At 36.3% G+C, this 27541-nt stretch overlaps 1 protein-coding gene across 1 annotated transcript; it reads left to right on the top strand.

The window, feature by feature from the left end:
- Positions 1 to 1250: 1250 nt before the first annotated feature.
- LOC109598665 (histone-lysine N-methyltransferase PRDM16-like) lies at positions 1251 to 26223 on the top strand. The gene is made up of 2 exons (XM_049961280.1): positions 1251 to 1344; positions 24660 to 26223. Exon 2 carries the CDS (start codon positions 24678 to 24680, stop codon positions 26109 to 26111), a length of 1434 nt encoding a protein of 477 aa, XP_049817237.1. The 5' UTR covers positions 1251 to 1344; positions 24660 to 24677; the 3' UTR covers positions 26112 to 26223.
- Positions 26224 to 27541: the final 1318 nt, after the last annotated feature.

Genomic DNA, 27541 nt, shown 5'->3' with positions numbered 1-27541 from the left:
TTTAGGTTTTCTTCTTATTAATTTTTGGTATTTAAATCTTTAAGTTTGTGCAGTCTTAATTGCTCGTTAAAAATAAAGCAGTTTAGTTTCATTAGTTTAACAGTAAAAATATTATATATATATATATATATATATATATATATTGATTATTTAATTTGTACAGTGACGCAATCAAAATTGAAATGTGGGCTACGAGACCTTAATCCACTGGTGTTGACTTATCAATGATAATTTTTTTTCACACACGCAAACGTAAGATTTGTTTCCTTTCGTCGGTGTCTTATCGTTTGTCTTTGACTTAATTAGCCATCGGGCCAATTTAAATCGCTATATGCTAATTGCTAGACAAATATACAACCGAAAAATCTAAGTTGATTTTTTTAAATATCAATCAATTAAACCGCTTTTTCCACGTGTAGTTTTTATCGAAAATTGATTGCCGATCAGCAAGCCTACTGCTGCTATTAGTTTTGTGTAATGCATAATTAATAAAGGCCCACTGATATATTTTTTTGTTATTACATCGGACTAGAATGGGCAGATTTCGATCCGTTTCATTGATTGAATTGAATTATCTTTGAATTTATTAACGTTTCGGACGTCTAAATGTTTTAATGTTCATGATTATTTATTATAACAATTGGTTAGAATTGTTATGATAAAAGCAATCGCGGTAGTAGGAAGAAAGAGTTATTTAAATAAAAGAGAGAAGAAAAGTAGGCGAACGTCGCGCAAGTTCCAGGAAACTGATCGGCACTCTAGAACGAAAATCTAAAAGGTATCAGTTGAAAGACTCAACACCGACTCCCGAGGTCCATCTGTCCGTCTTGCGAGAGTCTGCAGGAGTGTGTGTGTGTTTGTGTGTGTGGAACACTTTCGATCTCGGCGCGGCGTCGCCGTCGTCAAACTGGAGCACAATCTCGTATAAGCCTCGAAGTGTGCGGCATTGCGGGTCCAGTACCCGTCGAAACGCTGCCAGGTTCGGATCGCAACCGATTGGTTCCCTGGACTGGTGCCCACGTGCTCTCTTCATCGACACGTAACTTTTCGACGGTCTACGTTCCCCCAGTTGGATTAACTGTACACTTCGGATTAGTTGTTTGAACTTGTAACACTCTTCCTGGTGGTTCCCGGTTCCTGGTGGTGATTTCTTCACTGACTGCCAAAATGAGGCTGATGATCATTTTTGTTGTGCACAAGATTAGAACAATGCGTTGGTTTTAGTGTGACTTATACTTTAGTTATTAATTCTATTTCGATTTTGATTTGGCGTTTGGACTTTAGTGTTTTCTGTCGGGATTTCTATCAGGAAGATTCTCCTGTTTCCTGCTACAGTTCTATAAGGTTAGTATCCTTTAATATTTTTAGTTTATAATTAAACAATCTGTAAAAAAAAATATTAAATTTAAATATTTTTTATGCTGATGCTATATTTATATAAAATTTACTTACGAAATAGAAAATAATTTTTTGTATACAATAAATAAATACAAATATATTTAATATATTTTTTATAGATTCTATATTTATATAAAATTTACTTACGAAATAGAAAATAATTTTTTGTATACAATAAATAAATACAAATATATTTAATATATTTTTTCTTCCAATATATTTATTATTTAATAATATTAGAATAATATTTTTTATAGATGCTATATTTATATAAAATTTACTTACGAAATAGAAAATAATTTTTGAATACAACAAATAAATCTAAATATATTTAATATATTTTTTCTTTCAATATATTTATTATATATTATTTAATAATTCATTTCTAAATTTTTAATGCTTTCAGAATATACCATTTATCTATTTATTAATCTATAGAAATAAATAATTCAAATATATTATATGAAATGTACCAATTCGAGTTTATTATTTAAATTTTTTTCTCTTACTTTATTAACCATTAATATATTTAAATATAAATGTAACCTAAACTTTAAATATATAAATAATAATAGTAATAATGATAATAATAATAATATTATTAATAATAATAATAACCCCTTTTATAAATAAAATTATAGGAGTATGAGTATGTTGACAAAAGAAACTTCGATAATTAAGAATTTAAATTCTAAAAAATTAAATTTTCTAACACATTATGTTTTAATTCCATAAGACGAATTGAACCTAATTCTCATGTTTAGTCGAGTGCGTGTTATAATTTCTAGTATTTGTTATTTTCTTATTAAGAAAAATTACTGTTGTAATTAATACTTTGCACGCAACATCGCATTCATTTTTATAAACACGGAACTACAGTAATATAATTGAATTGAATCAGTTATTGAATTGATATTGTTGTGAAAAAATTATATTAAATAAAATCAATAGCGCATCCACCATTTTACAATATATTGAACATTAATTTTGCTTGAAACAATAATAATGACTCGTAAACTGGATTATATTGTGGCTAAATAAATATTAATCATCAATATTTGGAAGTTGAATATGTTAGTTTGACAGGTTGAGAATAATATTAAAATGTGTATGATTGATGTAAATTGTTTCGGTTTCGTAATAGTTGTTAAAACGACTTTTGTGTTTGGATATGCGGCTGATTAATTCCATCAAAATAATTAATAAATGAGATCGATTCAGAAATTTCGGCGGATTAACTAAGGTCAAGTTCTGCCCACACACTGATACAATTTAAATCGTTCGTAATTTTACGGGGCTGAATACGATTTGAATAAAATTTGTATAAAATTATCATATTTAAATTTTAATTGAGACACGCTGGATGGTCGACAAAAAACGCACCGCTTCAAATTCGGTTATGGATATGGAAAATATCCTCTATCAATAACACTTATTCACTTTTCTCGATTCATAAACCGAGAAACCGAAAGTTGTTTTATACGAAGGAGTGTCCGATATTCGCGCGTGCGACAATTCTTACGTAACACACTAATCTTAATAATATTGATCAGGTTCTCCTTACTCCTTACTTACTACACCGCAATTTTAATTTCTTATTGTGTTATTTGTTATTATTAATTATTTATTATATATTATTAAATCAAACGAGTGTGAAAAAAAACTGGAACAAATCAAATCAATTCGATGGTTTTGAAAGTCAATCGTGTTGCTCAATCTCCTCTTTAAGCAAGAATCGGACGACAAAACAAGACAAAAAATAATTAAAATCTTGCCGGTTGGTCGGCTGCGCGAATCCGGATCAATCGGTCAACAGATTCGAGCGTTAGAACCGAATAATCCAAGAACCGAAGAACCGAAGAACCGAAGAACCGAAGAACCGAAACTTTCTGGTCCGTTATGCGTCATTAGTGCACACCGTTCGACCGCTCTACTATTCCACCGTTCTGTCGGTTGTGTCGCAAACGATGAAAATTAATTAACAAATAAATCCAATTACGTCGGATGTGTTTTATAGATCCGATCCGTGCACCTGCGTAAATTGTCTGAATGTTTTCAGGTGTCACGAATCCCTAACCGATCAGTCATAGATGCGACATTCAGCATTCAGAATTATTCACGTCGCACGTTTCTTTTCCTCTCGTTCTCTTTGAAATTTCCTGCAACAAATCGGCAACTTGTAACGGGTTTACTCGCACGGAAAGGATTGATGGGTCGGATAATTCGTTCGCGTTGCACAACCAAATCGGACGACGGAACCGATTTGCGATGACCTCCTAGAGATGCGTGTCATTCCTCATATCTGTTAATTCTCTTTTCTCTATTACGTCTATTACATCTGTTACATTCCTAAATTTGTGTACGTTTAACCTTTGTCTCCTGTATTTTAATGGGAAGAAAAGTTGTGGGAAAACACGGAACGAAAGAAACACTTTGATTCTGTAACAATGGTTGTTTGAGATCTCGTGTCGCGAACGAAACCGAAACTTGTTTTTACTAAACGCACATCCTATGATCGATTGTTCTCCGTAATCTGTTTTCGCATATAACTCCTGCGAACAGCCCATCAATCCGTTTCGTAATAATAAAAATGCAAAGGAATTTACATGAAATGAACCGTTTTTCTCATAGTAAATAGAGACGTTACGACATCTCCACAATCAGTTCGAAACGAGACAATACTATTACTCCATTGTGATCGCCTTGATACCACACTGATAATACTCTTAATGTATTTGTCTTTGCCGGTTTTTCGTTCGTTAAACGTATTGTCGTGCCAAATAAAATCGTACATTATCCGAGACATTCACACGGACTTTTAACAATTTGCTTTTTAATTAATGACTGCAGCAATATTAATTAAACTGATGCCATCAGAAACGTTTATGTTTATTTTTCTCGGAATCTTCGCCGACATAAAATCCGAACTATTCAGCTTAATGCTCTTGGTCAGTTGAAAGTTCAAATTTTCTGAAGGATACTGCAACAACACAATAATCCTCTATCTAATTAATGTCGATCATTATCAAAATAGTGTTTTTTTTTTTTTTTTTTTTTTTTTTTTGAGGAGAAGCAAAAAAACTTGGATTCAAAACAGCGGGAACAGGGTCAATATTACTCCGTATTTGCATATTAAAAGCGAATCATTTGTTATAATTATTCAAATCGTTCGTTTTGTTTGTTTGTCTGTTTATTTGTTTGGTTGGTTGATTGATTGAAACTTAGTCTAGTACTAGTCAAAAATTGAATGAATCAAATATACTATAAAACACTAATTGATATTGTAATAGAGTGTAAGAGAACAATATCAAAGATATTTTGCAACAAAATAGGTGGTTGCCCAACTGGTGAGTAGATAAAAAATTGCTTCATTTGTCCGTTTTCCTCTGTTACAATTTTATCTTATTATCAGCAATTACAAGGGTACATAATATATTTAGCATAAAAGGCATATTGTACGTATTCTGCGTTTTTATAAGTGTGGGAATTTTTCTCCATTATTACTTAACTACATGGGAACGGAGTTAATATTCGCCATTGTGCGAACGGCCGTTGTTGTTGTTGTTGTCCTGTTAAAAGCCACTTGCAATTTCGTTCTGTCTATTGTGGGACACAACTAGGCCAACAAAAATTCTATTTTTTCGACCATCATGCAACACCACGCGAATTTCTTCACGGCTCTTTGAGATATCCGTCCGTCCGCTTATTCGCTTATCCACTTATCCGCTTATCCGCACAACAAAAGGTGACATCCGTTGACATGTCATTAGAAATACTTTCGCCGCCGCGCGCCACGGACATTTTTCTATAACACGGGTAATTTCAACGGTCATATCACAATCAAAACGGGTTATTATTATATTATTTTTAGAAAGCTCGACATTCCGACAGGCCGATTTAACCAACATTGTTTTGATTTTAATTTTAGATAATTGCGGGGATTTTGTTGCTTTTGTTGCTTGCACCGCACCGAAATTTTCATTTTTCAATTATTCAATTATTTCATTCATTGTTTCGTAACCATCAACCCAATGCAAAATGGAACGGCAACAATTCAATGAGGACTAATAACAATTAGCCATTAATTTAGAACAAGCCGTTTTAGACCCCATTTGGTCAGATAGTTGAGCCAGATAACCACACCTTCGCTCTTTGCGTAAGTATACGTCCAATCCTAATTCATAATTTTTTTTAATACGTCACGGTCAGTTGTAAACATTTGCTAACGAGCACTTTCAGTGTGTAGTTCGTGATACGAGATATTTGAGATGTGGTCATTTCAAAGTCCTTTTTACTGAATTAATTATCCAAAGAAATGTCGCAGTATATCTCTCTTGTCTTCGAGATAACAGCGAATGAATGCATTCAGTTACTTTTGCTCATTAATACAAAGAGTTAATAGGATTTTTCGGACTCGTTTTAATATTTATTCCGTGGCCGTTATCAAAATCTCCAATTAGACCGCACCGAAAATGGCATGAATCGACGCTTACGCTTAAAAACTGGATTAGATTTCCGTTAGAGCAGGTTCCGATCAGACGTAGAAAGTATTCCGATTTTTTTACTCTCGGAACGATTTCATGGATGCAACGAACGAAAGTAAGAATCGACGACGAACTGGCCGGATGTGGCATCTGCAATTTGACGGGCCAAAAGTCGCGCACCGCCCGATCCACTTTAATTAATCCACATGCTGCGATCTCAATCGTTCTCTCTTTCGCCCGTGACGTACGATAATGGCGTGTCCTTCTTCTCTAATTAATCCTAATAGGTTAGCCAGGCACTTGGGTGGGATATGTAAATTTAACGATTGTCGACGATACTGTTTCTGGATGGTTAGCACAACACCGACACCGTTTGTGCCACAATCACTCCAATCACTCCAATCACTCCAATCACTCCAATCACTCCAATCACTCCAATCACTCCAATCATTCCAATCACTCCAATCACTCCAATCACTCCAATCGCTCTTATCAATCGTATTTTCAGCATTGCTGTTTAATCGCCAATTAAATTCTTATTGCGCCGGTGAAAACCGTCCAAAAGCGTTCTATTTGTCTGTCTAATTCAGTTCTCGCGCTCGTTACACGCACGACAATTAATTAACCTCAGCTTTTTTTATAACGCACTACCAAGACAATAATAACAATAATCATAAAAGTGTGTGTGTGTGTATGTGTGTGTGTGATTACATAAACTTTTAGTGTTTTCGAAGAGAGTGATAGAAAGTTCCGACCAGCATTGATTTATAACTGAAGCAGACCGCGCAGAATTAAATGTATCTGATAGCGTGTAATTAGATGGTTTCGCAAACGAGATGGAAACGGATGCTGCGGATCGAGAATCGATTAAATTGGTTTCTCACTAAATGCATATCCATCTTCGGGGATTGTCCAGGAAGTCGATTATTAAAATTCGATTATTAATTGTGTAAGGTTGAACGGAGGAATTTTTCGACGATGCCGATCGGAACGGCCGAACGGTTTTCAAAGACTTAATTTACCGTTACGCGTTCATCAATGACATGTTTACTCACGTTTTTGCATCATTTATCGGTAGATAAAATGAGTTTTTAACGTTTTGAACTCATAATGCAAATACATAAACATATATACAAACATCGGAAATAACTCAATTAAATTCGGAAGATAAATTAATTGTATCAAACTTTTAAACAGGCCTGGGTCAGTGAAATGAAACGAAAGTTGCAACAATTGTCCGATATAATTCCATAATAGCTGCCTTTCTTTACGAGTCCTTCCTTTATTATACCGTGGTTAAGACGCTTAATTGCGTTGAATTTTAAAGGTACGTGTACGACAGGAAACATGGACATCAGAATGTCGCTCTAATCTGTTCATCACGTATTCAAAAATATGACGAACGTGACCTTATTTCTAAAGCCGATTGAATGGACATAATTTTTCAATAACGATAAAAAGTAAAATAATAATATCGGGCGGATTTGACGTTTAAATTACCAATCAAATGTGTATTGATACATATGTTACACATAGTTATGAATGAAGGTCAGAGACGAAGCAATTAAAACAATTCTATTGACTTGCGTCACTTGGATAATAAAACTTATATATGAGGATAAACGATCCCGAAATGACATTTCGACCAAATTCGAAATGCCAATTATAAATTAGGCATATTATTAGATATTGTCGTATACGTAGTGTGGCTAGAAAGAACTGCAGTGAAGAGAAGTGAATCTCTCGCATCTTAATTATTGTAAAACGAGGTACACGTCAAACAATGCGAAACGATTCGATCTGACCTTAGTGCGTGTACGCGACCTTGCTCCAGAAAATCCTTTTAAATGCCCACTTTGAAGAACTGAAGAATCTTTCTCGTTAGACCCATTGTAAAATAAACGTTACGTTACACACAACAATGGATAAGATATTATTGTTAAAACCGTAGAAGAAACAGAACCACGTTTCATAACCGAACGCCAGATCATTAAAAACCATTTAAAAATGTATAATATTCAAGTTTGAACGAACAATCGGCTCTCTGGGTTCAATGACGAGGCACGATTTTAGGAATCGATCGTTTATTGCTCAAACTGTATATTCAAACACAATACAATCAGGAGAAAACTTACCTCCATTGTCACGATTATTAATTACTTAATTTTGCCACAAATTGTACCGTAACACAATACAATATTTAATAATTTTTTTATTTGTTTCAGGTACGATTCTCATTAAATGTATGTGAGGACTGGACAGGTGGGTTTTAATGCAGTTGTGCTTTTAATGTTTATTATTTGCACTCGGATGAATTATGTATGGTTTCCCGCCGGTCTATTTTATTATATTCTAATTTGTTTTCCATTAATCTTTAATTGCCGATGAATATTCTATTACGTTCACTTCAAACTAAAGTAATAAATAAATAAAAGAGCATTAACATATTTTTACGGCTTCTGAAGTTGTACAAATCAATTAACAACATAATTATTTCGGAGTGTGAAAAAAACAGGTGATGACGTTAATGATAAAATTATGAAAATGAACGGCGTCTTTTCGTGTGGGTGAACTGCACCAAATTTGCATACGGCGTTCTGTTTCTTCGGCCACCGAGTTTTACATCTCGATGTTCAAACAGAGTGTGAGAATTACATGACATTATTAATTAATTAAGGAATTCCTCATCCAAATTAGAATATCGAATTAATTAGCATTGAAAAAAAAAAAATAATGTCAAACGTTTTAGTGACTTGATTAAATGTCATGCGAAATGTAGATCACATAATCAGCCACCCACTTGTAGTTTATCCTTTATTTTTGATAACAAGACAAAAAAGTGGAACACTTAAAAACCAGAAGTTATATAATCGACCAAGGACGATAGTTAAAAGGGAAATAACACCTTATGCTAATGGTGGGTTTTTTGTTTTTTGTTTTTTGTTTTTTGTTCGGACGATAATTAAATTAACTAAACGACAAGTGATTTTCTCTGATCGATCTCGAATAAACGAATAACCGAATAAAAAAGTGGCGGTGTGTGCTGTTGGCACAAATGAAAAATCGTAATCGTTATAAAGATAACATCTAAGTGTGTAATTAAACGTTTATTATAATATTCTCGCTGTGGCACTCCAATAAACCCGTGGCGTGTCGCAACAGGCCGTAAACTTGCAACAAAGTGAGGCACAATTTCTGTGCAGATTCGGATTTTATGTGTCAAGTACATTGTTTCTAAATTTCGGTTAGTCCGCTCGGACTAATGATAATAATTAAAAGGCCAACAATTAAAACAGCCAGGACCGTAATTACGTGCTCGCGCGGTCCATATTAAATGAAATTAGAACGCGCAATTTATTTTATTAATGTAATTAACCGTCATCACCGGTGTTAATAAAAGCGATGATCGAATTTGATTTGGTAGACGTGTAATTTATTAAAATGAATCGCCATAAAAAACGTGTCTCTTCAATCTTTAATAAATTGCCCGTAGTCTTGAAAAACGCTAAAAGATGCAATTTGCGTGGAAAAAAGCGCATCGTTTCGCAAACTGGATAATGTATCGCGTCTATATAAGGTCTAGAACTCGGCAGCAACTAAATCGATCGAAAATATGTATATAAAAACTACCGAGAAAGTAAAAACTATGTAAAACAGTTTAAGTGCCAGTACACTGTTGACTATATATTATTCAATTACTTTTTTTTCGGTACGCCAGCAACAGATGGATGTTTTAGAAAACAAAACTAGATTGTTTAGCTGAACAGTTAGTTTACAAAACGAAACAGACCGTCGAGACCGTCGAGACCGTCGAGACCGTCGAGATGGTCGAGACCGTCGAGTACCGCATTCCACTCGCAATAAATTCTCCGGCCCTCTTAATGAAACGATTCGCCTGGTGCAAATCGCAATAAATAAATTCAGACCGCGGCCACATGCATTCGTACACATCCACGTTCGATTTTTCCTAGCTCGCCCATATTTATTTATCAATGAAACCGAATGACTTTCTAAACTATCGAATGAAAGGAAACGTCACGTTCGTTGAGAATAATTAATAAAATTTCATGGGTATCCACAATATATCAAATTGTTAGTCATGTTTATCGATCGACTTTGCATGTTTAATGCATTACCGCAAGAGAAATGTGATTAATTTATGGAAAATATCAATTTCATCGAACTTCATCGGATTTCCTCGGTGATCTCGATGACCGATCAGGAGTGGAACCCTAACCAAAGATTTCCCCGTGACCTCAGCGCACGTCAGGCAAGTTTCAAAAAAGGAATTGTTGCGAAACGTATCCAAATTAATTTAATTTTGTTGTGGCATTGTGGGAAGATGGAAAAATTGAATTTAATTTGGCGCGGTGCCTTATATGTCACATATATATGTTTATTGTGGACCAAAACAATGATCTTGTTAAGAGCACTTGCTCGTATTGTACAACAACACACAACACACAACACACTACCAAATACATCTGCGTATTGTTCGTTTTCGTTCGAGAAATTGTGAAAAGTGCACGGAATGCACCAGACAAACAGACAAATTATTAAATGCCCAATTTAGTCGTTGCACGGCAATTAAACCGATCGGAGGCTGCATAACGATTTTGAAAAGGTCAAGATTCAGGCGTGGCTGGAAGAGGCATTCGTTTTGTTTGTCTTCGCAACTCGGATCGTTTATTTACCGATTCACGGTTTACGTAACCGATTCGAATTGCACGTCCAACATATACCTACATAAGAATAAAGATCGGCGAAAAAAAAACAATAAATAAGGTTTATGTAACGTGGTTCAGGTGGCCGCGAAACGGGGTTAAATCGAACAAGAATGCAATGCATCTTCTGCGACGAAAGTAAAACCGATTGCATCTCGTTAATCGAAAGTTCATTCATTTGGGACTGGACTCCTTTTTTTTGGGACGTCCAGTTTTGCTCATACGTAACAATGGGACATTTATGAAATGGTCGCTTTCTTCATTTATATCAATTATTCTCTTAATTCGTATCACTATTATTATTATTATTATTATTATTATTATTATTATTATTATTATTATTATTATTATTATTATTACGATTCGATAATAAACACGTTCGGACTGCTCCTTTCTATAACCTTGTCATGAAATGCTGATTGATTGATAAAATTCATGTTTGCCTTTTGTTGAATAATAATATTTTGACGTGTTTTGTTTTTATTATTAATAAACATACTACTTAATCAGTTTGAAGTTTTAAAGGATTTACAAACACTTAATTTTTATAAATTTTAAAATTTTGATTTCAAACTGGATGGAGGCCGTGCATTTGTGTCATTCTTCCGAGTTGCAGCAATATTTTGACAGTTAATCAATTACAAGAAACAATTTGTTTTCATTATATTGGACCTCAGGATATTTGAAGCTGTGAAAAGTGCCTTGAGTCCAATTTCAGAGTTTTCTTCGTTTTAATAGTTTTAATGTCCCTAAATGACATATATCTAGCAAATTCCATTACAATTTCCATAATTGGAGAGGAAGCACATTGTTGGAAAAATGTTTCATTTTTATTTAAAATAAAATTAAAAAATAATTTATCGTTAACTACGTCATCTTATTAATCTATATACCTAATCATTTCTGAATAATAATATCTATAATAAGAAAAAAATTAAAATAATAAAAACAGTGAAAAATCATGTAAACTTTTCTAAAGCTTGCTCATATGCATTATTTAGATTTTATTAAAAGAACTTTTTTACAAATTTTAGAGAGAGAGAGAGAGAGAGAGTTTTAAATAGAGTAGTTTTGTGGAAAATAATATAAATATAAAAGAATATTATAGAAAAGTTTGACTTTCGCCCGATTAATGAATATTGAAATAGGAAGGTGGAGTGAGTTTTTTCTGCCTTTCCACAGCCTTGAGAGTAATTAAATCCCGAGAATCCACCTCCATAAGAGATCGATCAAAATCATGCACAGGCTGACATTTTGCCCCGCGCAGAAAAAAGCATTCCTAACACGGCCAATATATGTTATTACAAAACGACGGACAACAATGTATTTACGAAAAAAAGTCCCTCATATAAAGATGTCACAGTCGCGGCCTATTAGCATTGTATTTATTCATTAATCTAAATATTGAAATGAGGCATACGTCGTGTTATTATTCCAACGTAATAATTACAATAAAATAACAATAAGGAAAAGTCAAGTATGATTTTTTCATTGTTCGTCGAGTAATTATATATTAGGACGAGTCATTGTTCGCGGTTTATTCGCTACATGTGTCGCAGAAACATTCGACTAAAAATAAATATTTTTTCAATTGTCAGTAATATTAAATAATCAATGATGGCAATAAATTTTATCAACTCTAATAAGATTATAATAATGATCGCGCGTAATTATTTTAACGGTGTTAATTAATTAATATACTTTTATTAGGTACTCTATTAAGCATTTGACAGCTTATTAGAATTCACCTTACGATTCACAGATCTTAAATCTTCTGCTTGAAATTCATATTGGTGGTTCTCTGGTATTTAATCTCTTCTTCATTGTAATTCTCGAGTGTTGCCGCATGATAAAATTTCTCTTGCGCATATGTGAAACAATTTTATAACAAATTCGACTACACATAACACACAGATTATTATCAATCCCTTTTTACAAGGATAATTAAGCATACATGAACTTACGTATGTCCGTTACAGTATTTTTATTGTTCGCACTTTTAAACAAATTGAAATATTAGCGTGGATCGTGACGCTGGAAGCTATAATCTATCATTTTTTTCTCCACTTTTATCTTTTTATCAGCGACCAGTTACTTATGATTAATAATTTCATTGTTAACATATTTTTTAGCGTTTTGGAGGCCATCAGATCAACGTTTCTCTAGGGCACAGTTAACATTCAATCGAACCCTATGCGTTTAATTATATTATTTACGAATCGCTGGGTTTCGAAACGATGGACAAATTCGACTTATCCGATAATTGATTTAGCTCGTGGCTGGATTACTCACCGAACGCAACCATTTCGTGATGCTATCCCATTTAGAACTACAACTGAATCGTTGTTTTAAACGTGTTCAACTTTACAATGGGTTATTAGTAACTCGCATTTCAAAATTCGTTCACACTTCTGACACGTGCAACAAATTCCCCGTTATTCTCTATTTTATTCTGAAACACCGAATTTAATGTTGATGGAGCAGGTGTTGGAAAATGCTAATTTGCGGATGAAACTGAGCTCCGTTCGGTTCGTCTTGTGTCTATCTTTTTTATCGTTTTATCTTTTTTATCGTTTGTATCTAATTGACCATATTAAATCTCGGTGGAAGCGTATAAGGAAGAATCAAGAGCAGTGCGTTTGATCCACTTTCTTACGCAGCGCAGGTTTAACTGAACTTCCCAGAGACGGACTGAAACGGACTGAGGCGGACTTGAAAAAATCAAAATATTACCACAATATAGCCACTATTACAGAATAATAACGAAAATCACTTTGAATCATTTGATATTTGAAGGAGCTCAGAAATAGAATAATACACATGTGTGCGTGTTCTAACCTTCGAAAATGTTCATTATTCCGCACGGTTATTAGATCTAACCTTTCTCCGGTTACCCTTTTAGATAAACACAGTCTTTGATTAAACAGCATAGTACCGGTAGCCAGTTTTAAATTCCTGCTACGAAACCATTAATCCTGATTCAATGGACGATGACTGCATTATTTGGAATTACACTTTACCTATTAAGTGAATCATGATCTAGTTAATTCGAGTACGTTTGATTGTGTGTATGGTGTATGTTCATGGTAATTGTTGGACTGTTTTAATCATATGTTCAAGGTTGACAGTCAATCGGAAATTTCGCAATTCTGATAAAAATCCGAAGCAAATTTAAGGCGATCCTGTCCTGCAGCCGGTGCATTTCTATTGAAAGAGAAACTGGACGATGTCGTAGTGTCCACCGATGCAAAATCTATGATCTGGTTCTTCGGTTTTTCTCCGCCGAGATCCTACCTTTTCTCTCTCCTTCCATCCCATCAATTAGTTGGAGAGATTGAATAGAGAGGAAAGACCGAAATAAAAAAACACCGACAGAAATATTTCAGCGGAGAAAGCTCTCCCGCGATTGATTTTGTTTGATACACTTTTTCGCTGTTTTGCACTTATGGTCGCGCGCAAAAGGAAATGATTTACATAAAACGCTTCATGTTAATCCGGTTTTTCTGTTTATGTTCTGTTTTTTCTGCACAACAAACCGAGGGAGGCAAACAGTAATTACCGTTGTTTCGTTCTTGCTAGGCCGTTTATTATTAACATTGTGGATATTTGCATAATTTCTACTGGCGTTGCCATTTTCACCGAACATATCCAAGTCTTCGCAGTCAATTCCATTGATAGAATTGACTCCGAATGCGAATCTGGTTGTGGTTGTTATGTTTACACCTACAAATTCAGATGGAGATTCAAATTTTTCATTTGTTAATGTTAACAACTGGAGATAAATAGTTCTGAATATGGCTTAAAGGATGATTTTTGATGGATGATCATTTTTACAGAACAATCGACCTTATTAATATATCCATTATAAATACAGAACAATTAACAGATTTCGTTGAAGGAGAATGAAAGAGATTCGTTCCCCTATCCAAGAAGGATTAGGAATTAGAGGATTGAAAAGCAAAAGTTGTCAATTGTTTGGTATCGGTGACTAATCGATATCGAAACTGCGTGTTCCGCTGACATTGACAGACATAAATACAAGATCACGAACTGCGCTGAAAAGCGCTTGTTCATTCAAGATCAATGAATATATTATCGCGGTCCACATAATCCTTGGTATTTTTCTCTTTCGCAGACCCATTCACATTCGAACACAACACACAATATGCAGTCCCCCTGCACACTGTTTTTTTTTTTTTTTTTTTTCATCACATTTTCATTATCGTAATAGAGCTTAACGGTAAATTCGTAATCGAACACGTAAAAAATCGAAATTACGTAATGTCTGATTAACATATGAACAATGATTTTCGTTCAACCCATTATGTGTTGTCGCGACCGCGGTCGACTAAACCGAAATGTTAATTTAAACAGACCGAGATGTCACATTTCAAACATCCTATGAATTGCATTTACATATAATATGTTATTATTCTTATTTAATAACAATGCGAGGCGTGAATCTACCCCCAACAAACCAGTTACTATAGACCTTTACTAATGCTAGACCCACTCTGATCAGAGCTTTCAAGGCTTATACAACTCCTGTTTTTATACATGAAACTTAATTAGATGACATATTTGTATAGAAATTTCACCTAATATTCCATTGAAAATTACTGATATTTAAAGGATTAGATTATAATAAAAAAGTTCAAGATTAATGTTGCTAATGTTAGCTAAACCATTTGCATTGTTATTGGTATTGATGAAATCATGTATATAAATTCGGAAAGGTAAATTATAGTTTTAGAAGCAATATTTCAACATATAACAACTCGTATATTATAAATTGGTAAAACCAATTTAGTCTCGTTCATCAATTAGAAAGACGCCTCGGAGCATCCTTCCATCCCCCATTAGATCTGTAATGGATTCATCACGGGCCCAAAATGATGGTCTCTTCGGAATGGCTAGGGTGTCGGATTTTTCTTGATTGCGATGCGTTATTCGCAACACGAACGCACCTAACCTTAATTTAATTTGAATACATTCAAACAAATCTTCATTAACATATTCGATAGCGAATGTGGGTGTATATATATATATATATATATATATATATATATATATATCGATATATCGATATATCGATGGTACCGGTACGGTTGGTCGGTTGCATGGTAAAAAATTTAAATTTCGTGGCGCTAATTAACGTCATATTAGCGTAATGAAGTCCGGTTCCAAAGCAATAAATCTTCGGTGTTGTGTGTGTGAGTGCTTTCTTTACACAAATCCGCCGTTGTAACAGTAGTTTTTCGAGTGTTACACGCGTGTAAAAGAAAATTAATGTGCAAATCGAGTGAGATTGTTTTGCGTAACACAAGAAAGTGTTTCGCAATGGCAATTAAACAATTTTTATGCAGTTTTATGAAAACCCGTTCTTACGGCGAAACGGTTTCTTGCCGATAAGTCGGATAAAAGAGTGGAGGAACCTCGCCCTGACAACGTCACGCATTCAAATAATTTTAATATAGAACGGGCGTTATCGTATTGAATTACCATCTTAAGCACATGCAAACTATGTATCTCGTTTCGGATCTTCACGACACCTTATTTCAGACCGGCTGAATCATGTCGATATGGGAATGTCATCTTGAAATGCAAATGGAACTACACGAGACAAGATATGTTTATTCTAATTTGGAAATTTTCATATTTATTAACACGTGCATCTGTTTTACTTGTAACGTTTCCTTTGGCACACACTCAAAAACTATATTTAATAAAACCAGCAGGAATGCAAACAATCCGGATAATAATAACAATTAAACTGTCGCAGTAATAAAAAGCGAACATTTGAAATGAAAATTACACGCTACATCGACCCATATAATTATATTACTCAAATCATATAAATAAGGAAGCGGTTTTTTATGATCGGAGCAATTTAAATTTAATATTAGCACAATTATAGAAAGTTTATTTTATTAAAAACAAGCGAACGTAGAAAAAATTGGAAATAATAATAGTCCATTACCGCGATCCAGTAAATATTGATACTATTATGTTATTTTAACATCGCTTTAATGACCGACAATAAAACCGCCTTTTCGAAATTCTACCAATCATCCAAATCAAAACGAAAGTGCCACAATTAAGTCTTAACACCTTTCTATAATTGAACCAACAAATTTGATTAGTGTTCGCTAAGCTGAAAAATTTTCTTCTTCACCTGCACACCACTATGCTGCGAATTCCATTCCGTTGCAGGAAAATCTGATCAGATATCGACGGATAATTCATTATTGCCTGCCCCTCCCTTTTCCATAAGAGGCATTTTTCCCGCATCGGTCTATTAGATCTGACATTTAAAAATTATAATTACGGAAAAGGTCGACGTGAAGTAGCAGCAACCGTACACTGAAATTTCAGCCCCCTTTCGTAATTAAAAGATGCCAAAGAGGCGGATCGATCGTCGGTTTCATTACTGTTGGAATTTCACCAGGAACAAGCCCAATAAATAATATCTATGAATTGTTGTAAATCAGTTTGGCATCTTTCAAGCCTCGATTTCGGTTCCTACGAACTTGCCAACAAGACAGACAACTGCTAAACAGCGATTTGTTTTACTTTCATCTATCCCAACAACTAACTAATGAATCGTTGAAACCCAGGAATGAATCCATTGATGGTAAGTGCGAATCCCGTGCGGCAAAACAATCCCATTCAGTAACGATCGCGATTCGAAATCAATCACAATTTGTTACCATTGTCTCCATTGTTGGTAGACACGTGGTTCGATTCACCTGATTTATACATAAATCCACATCTGTTAATTTCAATGTATAATTGTTAATATTATTCAATGATTCAGTGATTCGATTTTTTAATTTAATCAAGCAATTATCGGATGACCATGACAGCCATGTGTTGTATTTTATTCACCGGATTGAAAGACTTTTAAACTGTAACGACTTGATGGTGAACAATTAAAATTTGTGTTTTTATCGAACCAGGTTAACAAGTGTTCGTTCGAAAACACAAATTGTTTCCCGCATCAGGAAACGTAGGTGAAGAGAAGAGCGAAGCAGTGGTAGAGCAGGTAGTATAGAGGAACGAACGGACGAACGGAGTATCGAGACTCTAATAAATCGAAGAAACAGTTGCACATGACAGGAAGGCGAACAAATAGAATGGGTACGCGAGTACGCCCAGTTTTAATCACGAGCAACACAGAATTCCGCGTACTCACTCGACCAACAACAACGACCGTCTTCTAAATGCTATTAGATACTGCTAGGGTCATACCGAATTCATTTTGCACAAACCACTCTCCACTCTCTTCTATTTTCTACACTTCTATACGGACTTCTGATGTATTCTGATATATTATTTTAATTAATTAATTACAGCGGAACTTATATAGAATTGGATTGAGTCAATAATTTTTTTCGTTAAGGACACAGAATCACAGATCGGAATGTGGAATCGTATCGAACGAAACACGAATTAAACGGGCAATTTTCTCGTTATTAAAACCATATTCGAGGCAAATGAAGGAAACCATTATCGTAGACCATATGGGCGAAATAATCACCATTATTATTCTCGTCAGTGTTGTAGTGTTATCCCCGTTAAAGAGGCGATAGTTTTAAAATACAATTAATCAACGGATGAAACAGTGGATCTGTTTGTAGGCACAACAACTTTCTTTTCCTTCGACAAAAACTGATCCTGATTGAATCATTCGTCACACCCAAACGCCGTAACGAGCTAAGGCGAATTCTCTATGAATCATTACACGTCCTAATCGACGCAAAAGTTTCAAATCGTCACAAATTATTGAAAAAAAAAGACCTGTAAAACTTAAAACGATTTCAATTATGGATTTAGCAAAAGCAATCCGAATTTTACCGCAGGTTGAGCAACAATTTTGACACAATAGATTTCACGTTGAGCAATGCGATTATGGATTTTTCGTTTTTGTTTCCGGTAGGACGGACAAAAGCGAATTTTAATTGTGAATATTGAGCTGAAAACGCAAAGTGAAAGAACCATAATCGAGAGATCTGATGAAGGCAAACCGCAAAATGAATTAGATGGTAATTAAGTACGTGGACTGGCTTTAGTTGTGGTCGAAGGCACCAAAATACATCGATGCAATCAATGTTTCACATTTTTTCTATGTCGTGCAAAGCAGAACAAGTTCAGTTTTTGCAGTAAAATAAACGAAATCAAGACACATTGAAATAACATTCCGAAATGAATCTAGTAAAAACAACGGTTCATGTTGAGGCAAATGCCACTTGAAAATTCAATTGACTTAGGTTTTTTCTTGCGCAACGTCGAATTAATTGTTGAAAGTTATTCGTCAGGCATGCGAACATAAAAAGGGTTGCGGTCCCGAGACTTTGTGAAGTACTTAATTAAAATTCGGGAATCCGTTTTATTATTTCAACGAAACGGGATGCGTTCCGACTTTTATTAGCAATTATCGAGTTCTTTCGGCACCGGGAATGGCTCTTTGTGCCATACTGTTGCTGAATCTCCAATGAGTCTGCGAGACCAACCACTGCATACAAAACACGCGACAAAGAACTTTAATGGGGATGTGAAAAGGATTTCTGACCGAACGCGTTCACTTTGATGTTTCCTAAACGTCTAATTAAGAAAAAAATTGTACGACAAAATGTAACGAACGAATCGAGTATTTATTTATATGTGGTGCGATCGAATCCTTTTTACCCATGAATAGAAGACTCGTTTAGTTAACTGTGAAAACGATCGAGGCACACAAATCAGCATTTGTTCATTGCTAATGGTCAGTTTCAGCGAGCGCACTTGTCTTCCAAACACACACATACACACACACAGACACACACACACACACACACACACACACACACACACACACACACACACATGCACACAGAGAAAGTGGATCCCATTTACATCCAAACCCTCGCACTCTGTTACACTTGTTGTAATATTTTATTAAGGCAAACACACACACACAATGAGAAAGTGGACGACGCTCCATCATTGGAACTACGAAAAATAATTCACCATCATCCCGTTTGGCACTTATCTACTGCTATTAGTGCACTTTTTAGTTTATCCAGAGCAACGGGTGAAAGATGAATCAATAGATTTTACTTGATGAATACGTGATCTGTACTTGTTTATAGGAAACGAAAAAATGTGACAGAAGATTCATGCACAAATCGGAGGCAAATTAATTATAGTTGGTCTGTTATTGGAAAACGTGCTTTGTCTCAAGATCGAGAAGATTCTACGCATCTAACCTATTCTTTGTTTTGTAATTAAATATCAAATCAAACCGATTAACCGATCCAATTTCACCGCAACCAAACCCAAACAAATCAATTGATAACGAAATTCTCAAAGTCGTATTTTCACTTTAATGAACCTCATACCATAAACACATGGACGTGTGGGTGACCAAGACAATGGCGAAACCATCAGTTCTATAACAAAATGCAAATTCCACATTACCACGGGTAACAATACGTGCTTTAATTTTTACACCGGCCCCTCGATTATGTACATCGAAATCAGATATAAGATATATCTGATCTGATCAATCTGAAGAAAGTACATAAAAATATTCCATATTATTTATAATTAATTTCGATTTGATTGAGCCATTTCCTCGGCGCATTCGGCTTAATTGCAAACGTGCTGGCGGGTTGGATTTTTCGCGCGTCGGACCCGCATTCGCGCAACCAATTTCCGTTACATTTATCGAAATAATCGCCGCCTGAAAAGGTCAGAACCTGTTAATTATGTCGGTGCAATTAATTTTCATTTCGCAAAATCGCATCAGATTTAAACCGTACCTTTTTAGACACTTTGTCCGTTTCCTATTAAATTGTGTTAATTGAGTGTGTTCCAATCATACTGTTATAATCGTACTGTTATAATTTAATTGATCCCGAAAATAATCAATCAATAATCAATAATGTGAGTGATTGTGAGTGATAATTGAGCGTAGTAAAGTATATGACAAATACCGCATGAGTAGTGTCATTAGCGACCTGTAGTATCTCATATTTAAATGAATATGGCACGTGATTATTCCGTCGAATCCAGTACCGTACTTTTCTTATTTGTCCCCGAATGAAAATACAGTTGCAATTTCCATAAATTTCTCAATCATCGTTTTTCTTGTTGTTGTTGTTGTTGTTTTTGTTGTTGTTGTTGTTGTTGTTGTTGTTGTTGTTGGTGTTGTTGTTCGATGACCGGTAACTTTAGGCGTGCCCGCGTTGCCAATATATCCGATGCAACGATGGAATTAATGGCAACGGATTTTTGCCGGAATGAAAACGTTGCATCGGCCCCAAGCTCCATCTGACCTATACAGAAGCATAGATGAATTATTGTGCACAAAGGACGCCTCGAGCCCACCCGACTGTTCTTCAATGATTATCAACAACGCACGCTGATTCAAATACAATCAAAAGTACTTCGTCTAAAGTTGTTGTTCTTTTCGCTATTAGAAAACGTTTCCATATCTTTCTAAAGGAAATAATAATAATATTAGTTTCAATTATTCTTCTATTATCTGTAAAATTGAAATTTCAACACAATAAGACACATTTTTAAGGCAAACTGTCTAATTGCCGTTAATTTGCCTCACCATTGTTTCGTTAAAAGTAAAGCAAGAAATTCTAGGGTCGCGATTTCGAGAGACAAACGGCGTGTGTAGGAATAATTATGGAGGAACGGAACGGAACGGAACGGAACGGAACAAAACGAAACGAGAAGAACAACAAGTGGAAGGTATTTCGAACGGTACGTTGTTCGTTCGCGCAGGTTAAAAAGTCCGATGTATCAGAAGTGTAACACGAGGAAGTGGTTGATGTATTATCCAGATGTCGAAGCACCCACTTCTTCTTCTTCTTCTTCTTCTTCTTCTTCTTCTTATTCTTCTTCTTCTTCTTCTTCTTCTCCTCCTCCTCCTCCTCCTTCTAACTAACTAACTAACTGTTCTCCCAACGTTAACGAACAACTGAACAAATTCGAATTGACAAATTGAAATAAAATTGTTGTTTCCCAATTACCGCAAATCGTTCTTCCCCGAGCGAGGCAAAAAAGGGAAAGAAGGTTCGATTCTCACAGTACAGTATAGATATGCCGGCGAGTGGACCGAAGACGGTCATCCGATCGGTCCAACTCAAATAATTAGCAGAAAAGCAGATACTAATGTTGCGACGCGGGTACACCTGCGTACGGGACACGCCGTGCTTTCCCATAATGAATTTACACAATTACCGGTTCATATTGGATGTGAACCGAACTAGTTAGCCGAGTGAGACTTGCTCACAACGAAACGAAACGCAAAAGAAAAAAACGAAACAGTCCTTATTAAGTTCTTGTTACGGATGATAACAGCGGAGTCATCCCGATTACGGTACCCAGGGCAATTGCGAGCGGAAGGTATTCGCTTGATATGGGTAAGTTATGTGTGTTCGTTGCGACGTTTCATTAGCAATAATTGGTTAATACACTGAAATGATCGCTGGAATTTTATGTCCACCACATGGAAATTATCCAACAAACACTATTTATATTAATTGTCTCGTCTTCTCTTAACAAAATTAATTTAAATTAATTGCCGACCAAGACATTCAGACGGATTCAGTTTTGAAATAAAATAACGACGTAACACATTTGTTTTATCAGTAGCATCATCTAAACCAGAAGAGATTTCATCCAGATGGATGTCATGTATGCCCGAGGAGTCGGCAGTCAGCTCCGTAAACCGCTACGTAGCAAATTATGCGAGCTAATCAATGATTTTCACACACGATCGCTTTTCTAGTCTGCACTTTGTGTTGAAAAATGACCGATAATTGCGTACATGTGTGATAGAGACAACCCTCCTTAACTGTTTAATTATCTTGCGCATTCCAACGATATTATTATTCGAAAAAGGAGGAAAACGAACGCGATTTATCGGTTTGGGTCAATTATAATTATAATTATAATGCGGTAATGCGGGGATAATTTCTAAAATGAGGAAGCGTGATTTAAGTTCTTGACTCAAATTCTTGACATACTCTAGACATATTAGCTCGAGCTAATCTGAGCTACGTCAAAATTTTGATGCCGATGATTCTATGCATGATTGATTGATCGGTTTGGTTGGTTGCGCTATAGCTATAGCTATAGGAAATTCAAAGGGAATGCGATATTGGCAGATCGATTTCAATTTCCCAACCGGGTCCAATTTGCTTGGTCCGTATCATATAACAGAGTTCATTACAGAACGGAGAACAGAACGGAGACAGTTTCACTAACGAGACGCGTTACAAAACCGCGCACCGCATATTATTCTCTCTCTACCTGTTGCGTCAAAAATGTATCGATCGGCGGGCGAGCGGGCGGGCGAGCGGGCGGGCGAGCAGGCGGACGGGCGGAATTCGCCCCCGGAGCAAAGAAAGTACGCGGCCGTTCTAAAAATAATTATGTGATAAGAGCCCCGATCGGAATAATAATGACATCTCGTGGGCTATTTCACGTGCCCGGCACACACTCGTTTGCCTCCGGGCTCTTTTTCCCTTTCACCGGGCGCGAGCCGACCGTCCGCACGAACCGACACTGAAAAACGACCGACCGACCGACCGACCGACCGAAGGTGGCTTCCCAGCCAGAGAGCTCTAATGGAAAATCGTGATGGTTTACATCTAATTACTAATCTCCTCGACTCCTATTCTTAACAACCATTAAAATTGACTTTCGGAAATAGGTGTCATCAGCAATGGCAACCATTGTCCATTCAATTAATCCCAGTGCCCCGTAGCGAATCGCCATAAAATCGTAAAACACTCTACGGGCACGACGCGAAATGCTCGCATATAAATAACGAAACCAATTCACCATTTCCTCGTTCCATTTTCCACCCGATAAATTTGTTGTTTATTGCAATAAATAATCGGCAGGCGAAACGAAGGGACAAGTGTTGAATGGTGGAACGAGCGTAAATCAGCATTGGCTTTCGGACGGTGAAAGATCCGAGTTTCAGGAAACATTGTACTCGAGTTGTCGTCGAGGTTGTAAAGTGGCTGTTCCGGAGACACAACACCGTCGTTATCTGGTCACATTATGTCTTTTCTGTCACGTACCAGCGATACGCACGCCGCTAGATTTACTTTACGTTCCCGCGACCAAAACTCTCGCGCAAACGGACAGATAAGATTTGTTGAAATTTTCGCACTCCACTTACAATCCAGCTTACAATCGCAGGAATTTCATCCGTCCACTTTTAAGCAGCACAAAAGTTAATTTGCCTCGTTAACTTTCATTGATGACTCACGACTTACAAACTAGATCATTTTTTCGCAACGTCCACTGATCATTAACACCTCGACGACATCCATTTCCCGGCCCGACCAGCATTCATTTTTATCCTTCAGCTTTCTATCGCATTTCTAACGAAGATACGATCGGTCAAGTCGAGCCGAGAAAAATGGCAAACAGAAAGAAGTGCAGAACGAGTTTCCTGGTTGCCGAGCGGCGTTCGGTAGTGGTAGCGGTCCCCGGCGGTTTGACGGACGAGGCGCACCCATCGCGCGCCCGAATCGTGACGCCCTCGGGCGCCGTCTATTCTGCCGGCCGATGTTTTTACGCACTGATTCATTGATGCCCCCTGCCCATCTTTTCCAACTCTTTCTTTCATCTCTTTTCTTTTATCTCCATCTTACATACTCACTTTATTTTAACGCGAACATATAATAATGCGGGATATTTCGCATTAATAAAATTGTTCTCCCTCATCCCTCAGACTCAGACAGATTCGGACAACACCAAACCACCAGAAGGTGGCATTTAACTTTTCCCAATTAAAGAGACTACAGAATCCGCATCGATCTATGCTATATCTAAGTTTCTTTGAATTCTAGATCATCAGACATTTTTTTCTGATTCTGATCTGATTAATTAGATTATAATTAACGGTTTTGTCCTGTTAATAAATGTCGCACTAATAAGTGCTAATAAGCGGACAACATTTATTGCCTGTTAATTTATATTCAACTATTTTAATGAGTGAGTGCGCGTTAGCTAATGTAAATATTTTCTGTTTCAGATCTGACCTGGAGCATCGATGAGTTTGGTGGACCCGGGCCTGACGTGGCTCAGACACCTGCCGTCGTTACCGCTCACGTTGCCGCTAACAATGCGCGAGAAGGACTCATCACCCAGGAAGATGCTCGTGGCATCCGGTGGTCATAGTTCACCGAAACAGGCGGCGGTCTACCCACTTTCAGTCAGGGTGCCGCCAGGAGATGAAATGCCTTTCGATCTGTCCAGAAATACAAGGTCGCCAGGACCTCACATGTCTCCCGCCGGAAGACCACCGGCTGGACCGCAGGATGCTGACGAGCAGCCCCTAGATTTAAGAGTCGAGCACAAAAAATTATCGTTGATGATAATGAGAAGACAAATCGAGGACGAGAACAGAAACTTGGTGTCTCCTGCGCCGAGCAATAACAGTGATAAAGAGGACCTGAAAGTGGAGGAAGTGGAACGAAGTCCAATTTCAAACAACAACAACAACAACAACAACAACAACAACAACAACAACAACAACAGCAACAACAACAACAGTAGCAACAACAACAACAACAACATACCGAAAACTTTCAGTCCTCAACTTCCGGGTTATCCGGGAATGTTGTTCCCTCCTCAGCCGATCCATCCGATGATGTTAGAAGCGATGTATCGAGCTCAAGGTGGAGACAAGGTGCCCAGACTGCCGATTCCGTATCCGAATTCGCCTCCAGGTTACCCGCAAAGGTATCCGTTTCTAAGTCCGACAATGCTATCACCGCCGGTAAACCAAGTTCCTTTCGACATGCTCAGAAACGCGCCCGCGCCTCAAACGCCCAAAGTGTACGATCCCGCAGGTGGTAAAATGAAAGACAGATACGCCTGCAAGTTTTGTGGTAAAGTTTTTCCTAGATCGGCCAATCTGACGAGGCATCTCAGGACACATACAGGCGAACAACCTTATAAATGTAGATACTGTGAACGGTCCTTTAGTATCTCTAGTAATTTGCAAAGACACGTTCGAAATATCCACAACAAGGAGAAGCCGTTCAAGTGTCCGTTGTGCGAACGATGTTTCGGACAGCAAACCAATTTGGATAGACATTTGAAAAAGCACGAAGCTGATGGTCCTACTATTTTGGACGAACGAAATCTGCAACGGAGGAGTCTTAATAGAAATCTCAGCGAGGAATCTTATTTTGAAGAGATCAGGTCTTTTATGGGGAAAGTGACTGACGGTAGACTGCTGCAGCATCTGCAGCCTCCGAAACAGATACCCAACTTCCCCATGAACCTACCACCTCAACTCTTCGAAAACAAACAAGAAAAGTCCACATCTCCGGACGACGCAAAGAGAGATTCCTCCTATTTTTCGGATAAGGACAACTTTTCGTCAAGGTCCTCAACCTCATCGGAAACCTCGAACAAAGAAGAGGAACCAGTCGATATAAAAAAGACCGAAACCGAAGACAGCAACAATAACACTTGATGATGTGATCGATACTTTAGGTAAAAGGATTCATAACTAAAACAGCAATAAACTGAGACAAAACCAAATACGACGAACTGCAACAGATGTGCGTGCAATTTCGTGGTTGGTTCATTTTATTTTATTTTATTTTATTTTATTTTATTATTTTTATTATTATATAATTATTTTTATTATTATTATTATTATTTTGGTAACGAATTGTTCGTGTATGCATGCACAATGTGTTCTACAAATGTATACTATTCCTTTTTTTCGTTTTCAATATTTTTTGAGTGTGTTGATCGAGATTGTTTTCCTATTTGTATCATTTTATTTTTGTTTTGTTGTGACTGATGCTAAACGGTTTAATATTTTCACTTCTTACCGAGAATCAATCAATTGGTCAAAATTTTATGCTGATTAACATAGAAATAGATTTGTGCCAATTATTTCTTGTTAATGTAATAGGAAAAATTAACATGTCTAATTAATTTTTACGATTTTCCTGCGATAATTAACATTTAAAAACGGTCGTATTTTGAAACGAAACGGTTCTTAATTCGATCTTATGACATCTTGGCGTAGAGATCACCCCGTATTTGCCTCGAGACCATTAATTACAAATAATATATCATTATTAATACCTTGTCAAGAACCAGACTGTGAGGTACCTATCCATATAGATAAATATCAATGTCTGCGGTAATTTATTACTGTTCTAATCAATTTAGCAATTTCCTTTAGCAGAAGGATTTAATGTAGGTTAATATGAAGACAATTAGCTTCGACCACTTTTTAATTTTACGTCCCACATCTCAGTAAATAATCTAGTTTCATCAATCCCATTAACGAAAGTAGGTAGAAAAAATACGAAAATATTATTAAAAGGAATTATATTCCTCCCACAAGTTTATCATTTTATATTTGCTGTGGTCATTTACCGTCGATCGATCAGTTTGTTGATATGTGTTCGATTGTCGGTTCCCTTTAATTATGTATTCCGATCACACGGTTATCACATAGAAATAAAGCGTAGCAGTTTATCCCTTAAAGAGATCTAATAGTACTTCGATCGAAAGTGATTTTAATCGATCGGGAAATGTAAAAAGCATCAACTTGATTTTATTACCATCGGAAACTGGACTTATGTAACAACTTTTTTTTCGTATCTTGGGCATTTTAAAGCAGCGTTATATAGATGAACGATGGCACCATCGATCGTTTCCTGTCCAATTAACCCAGATCTGGTGGCACTTTTTTCCATTTCCTCCTTATTAAAATTCATTAAAACACGTTAATTGGCGCATTTTCACCCAATCCGATGACGCAAATTTTGTTTACACTCATAACTAACCGGAGGCAATCGATTTATATTTAAAATAGATACGATCCATATTTTTTCACGAACCCAATAAGGCGTCTAAATCATCACATAGATTTTTTGCAAA

This window comes from Aethina tumida, chromosome 1 (genome assembly GCF_024364675.1).
Source record: "Aethina tumida isolate Nest 87 chromosome 1, icAetTumi1.1, whole genome shotgun sequence".
Taxonomy (NCBI): Eukaryota; Metazoa; Arthropoda; class Insecta; order Coleoptera; family Nitidulidae; genus Aethina; species Aethina tumida.
Note: the sequence above shows the minus strand (reverse complement) of the source record. Positions and strands in the feature narration are given on the sequence as shown.

What these genes read in the sequence shown, in the direction of transcription:
- LOC109598665 (XM_049961280.1), top strand. Translation starts at nt 24,678, where the DNA reads ATGAGTTTGGTGGACCCGGGCCTGACGTGGCTCAGACACCTGCCGTCG.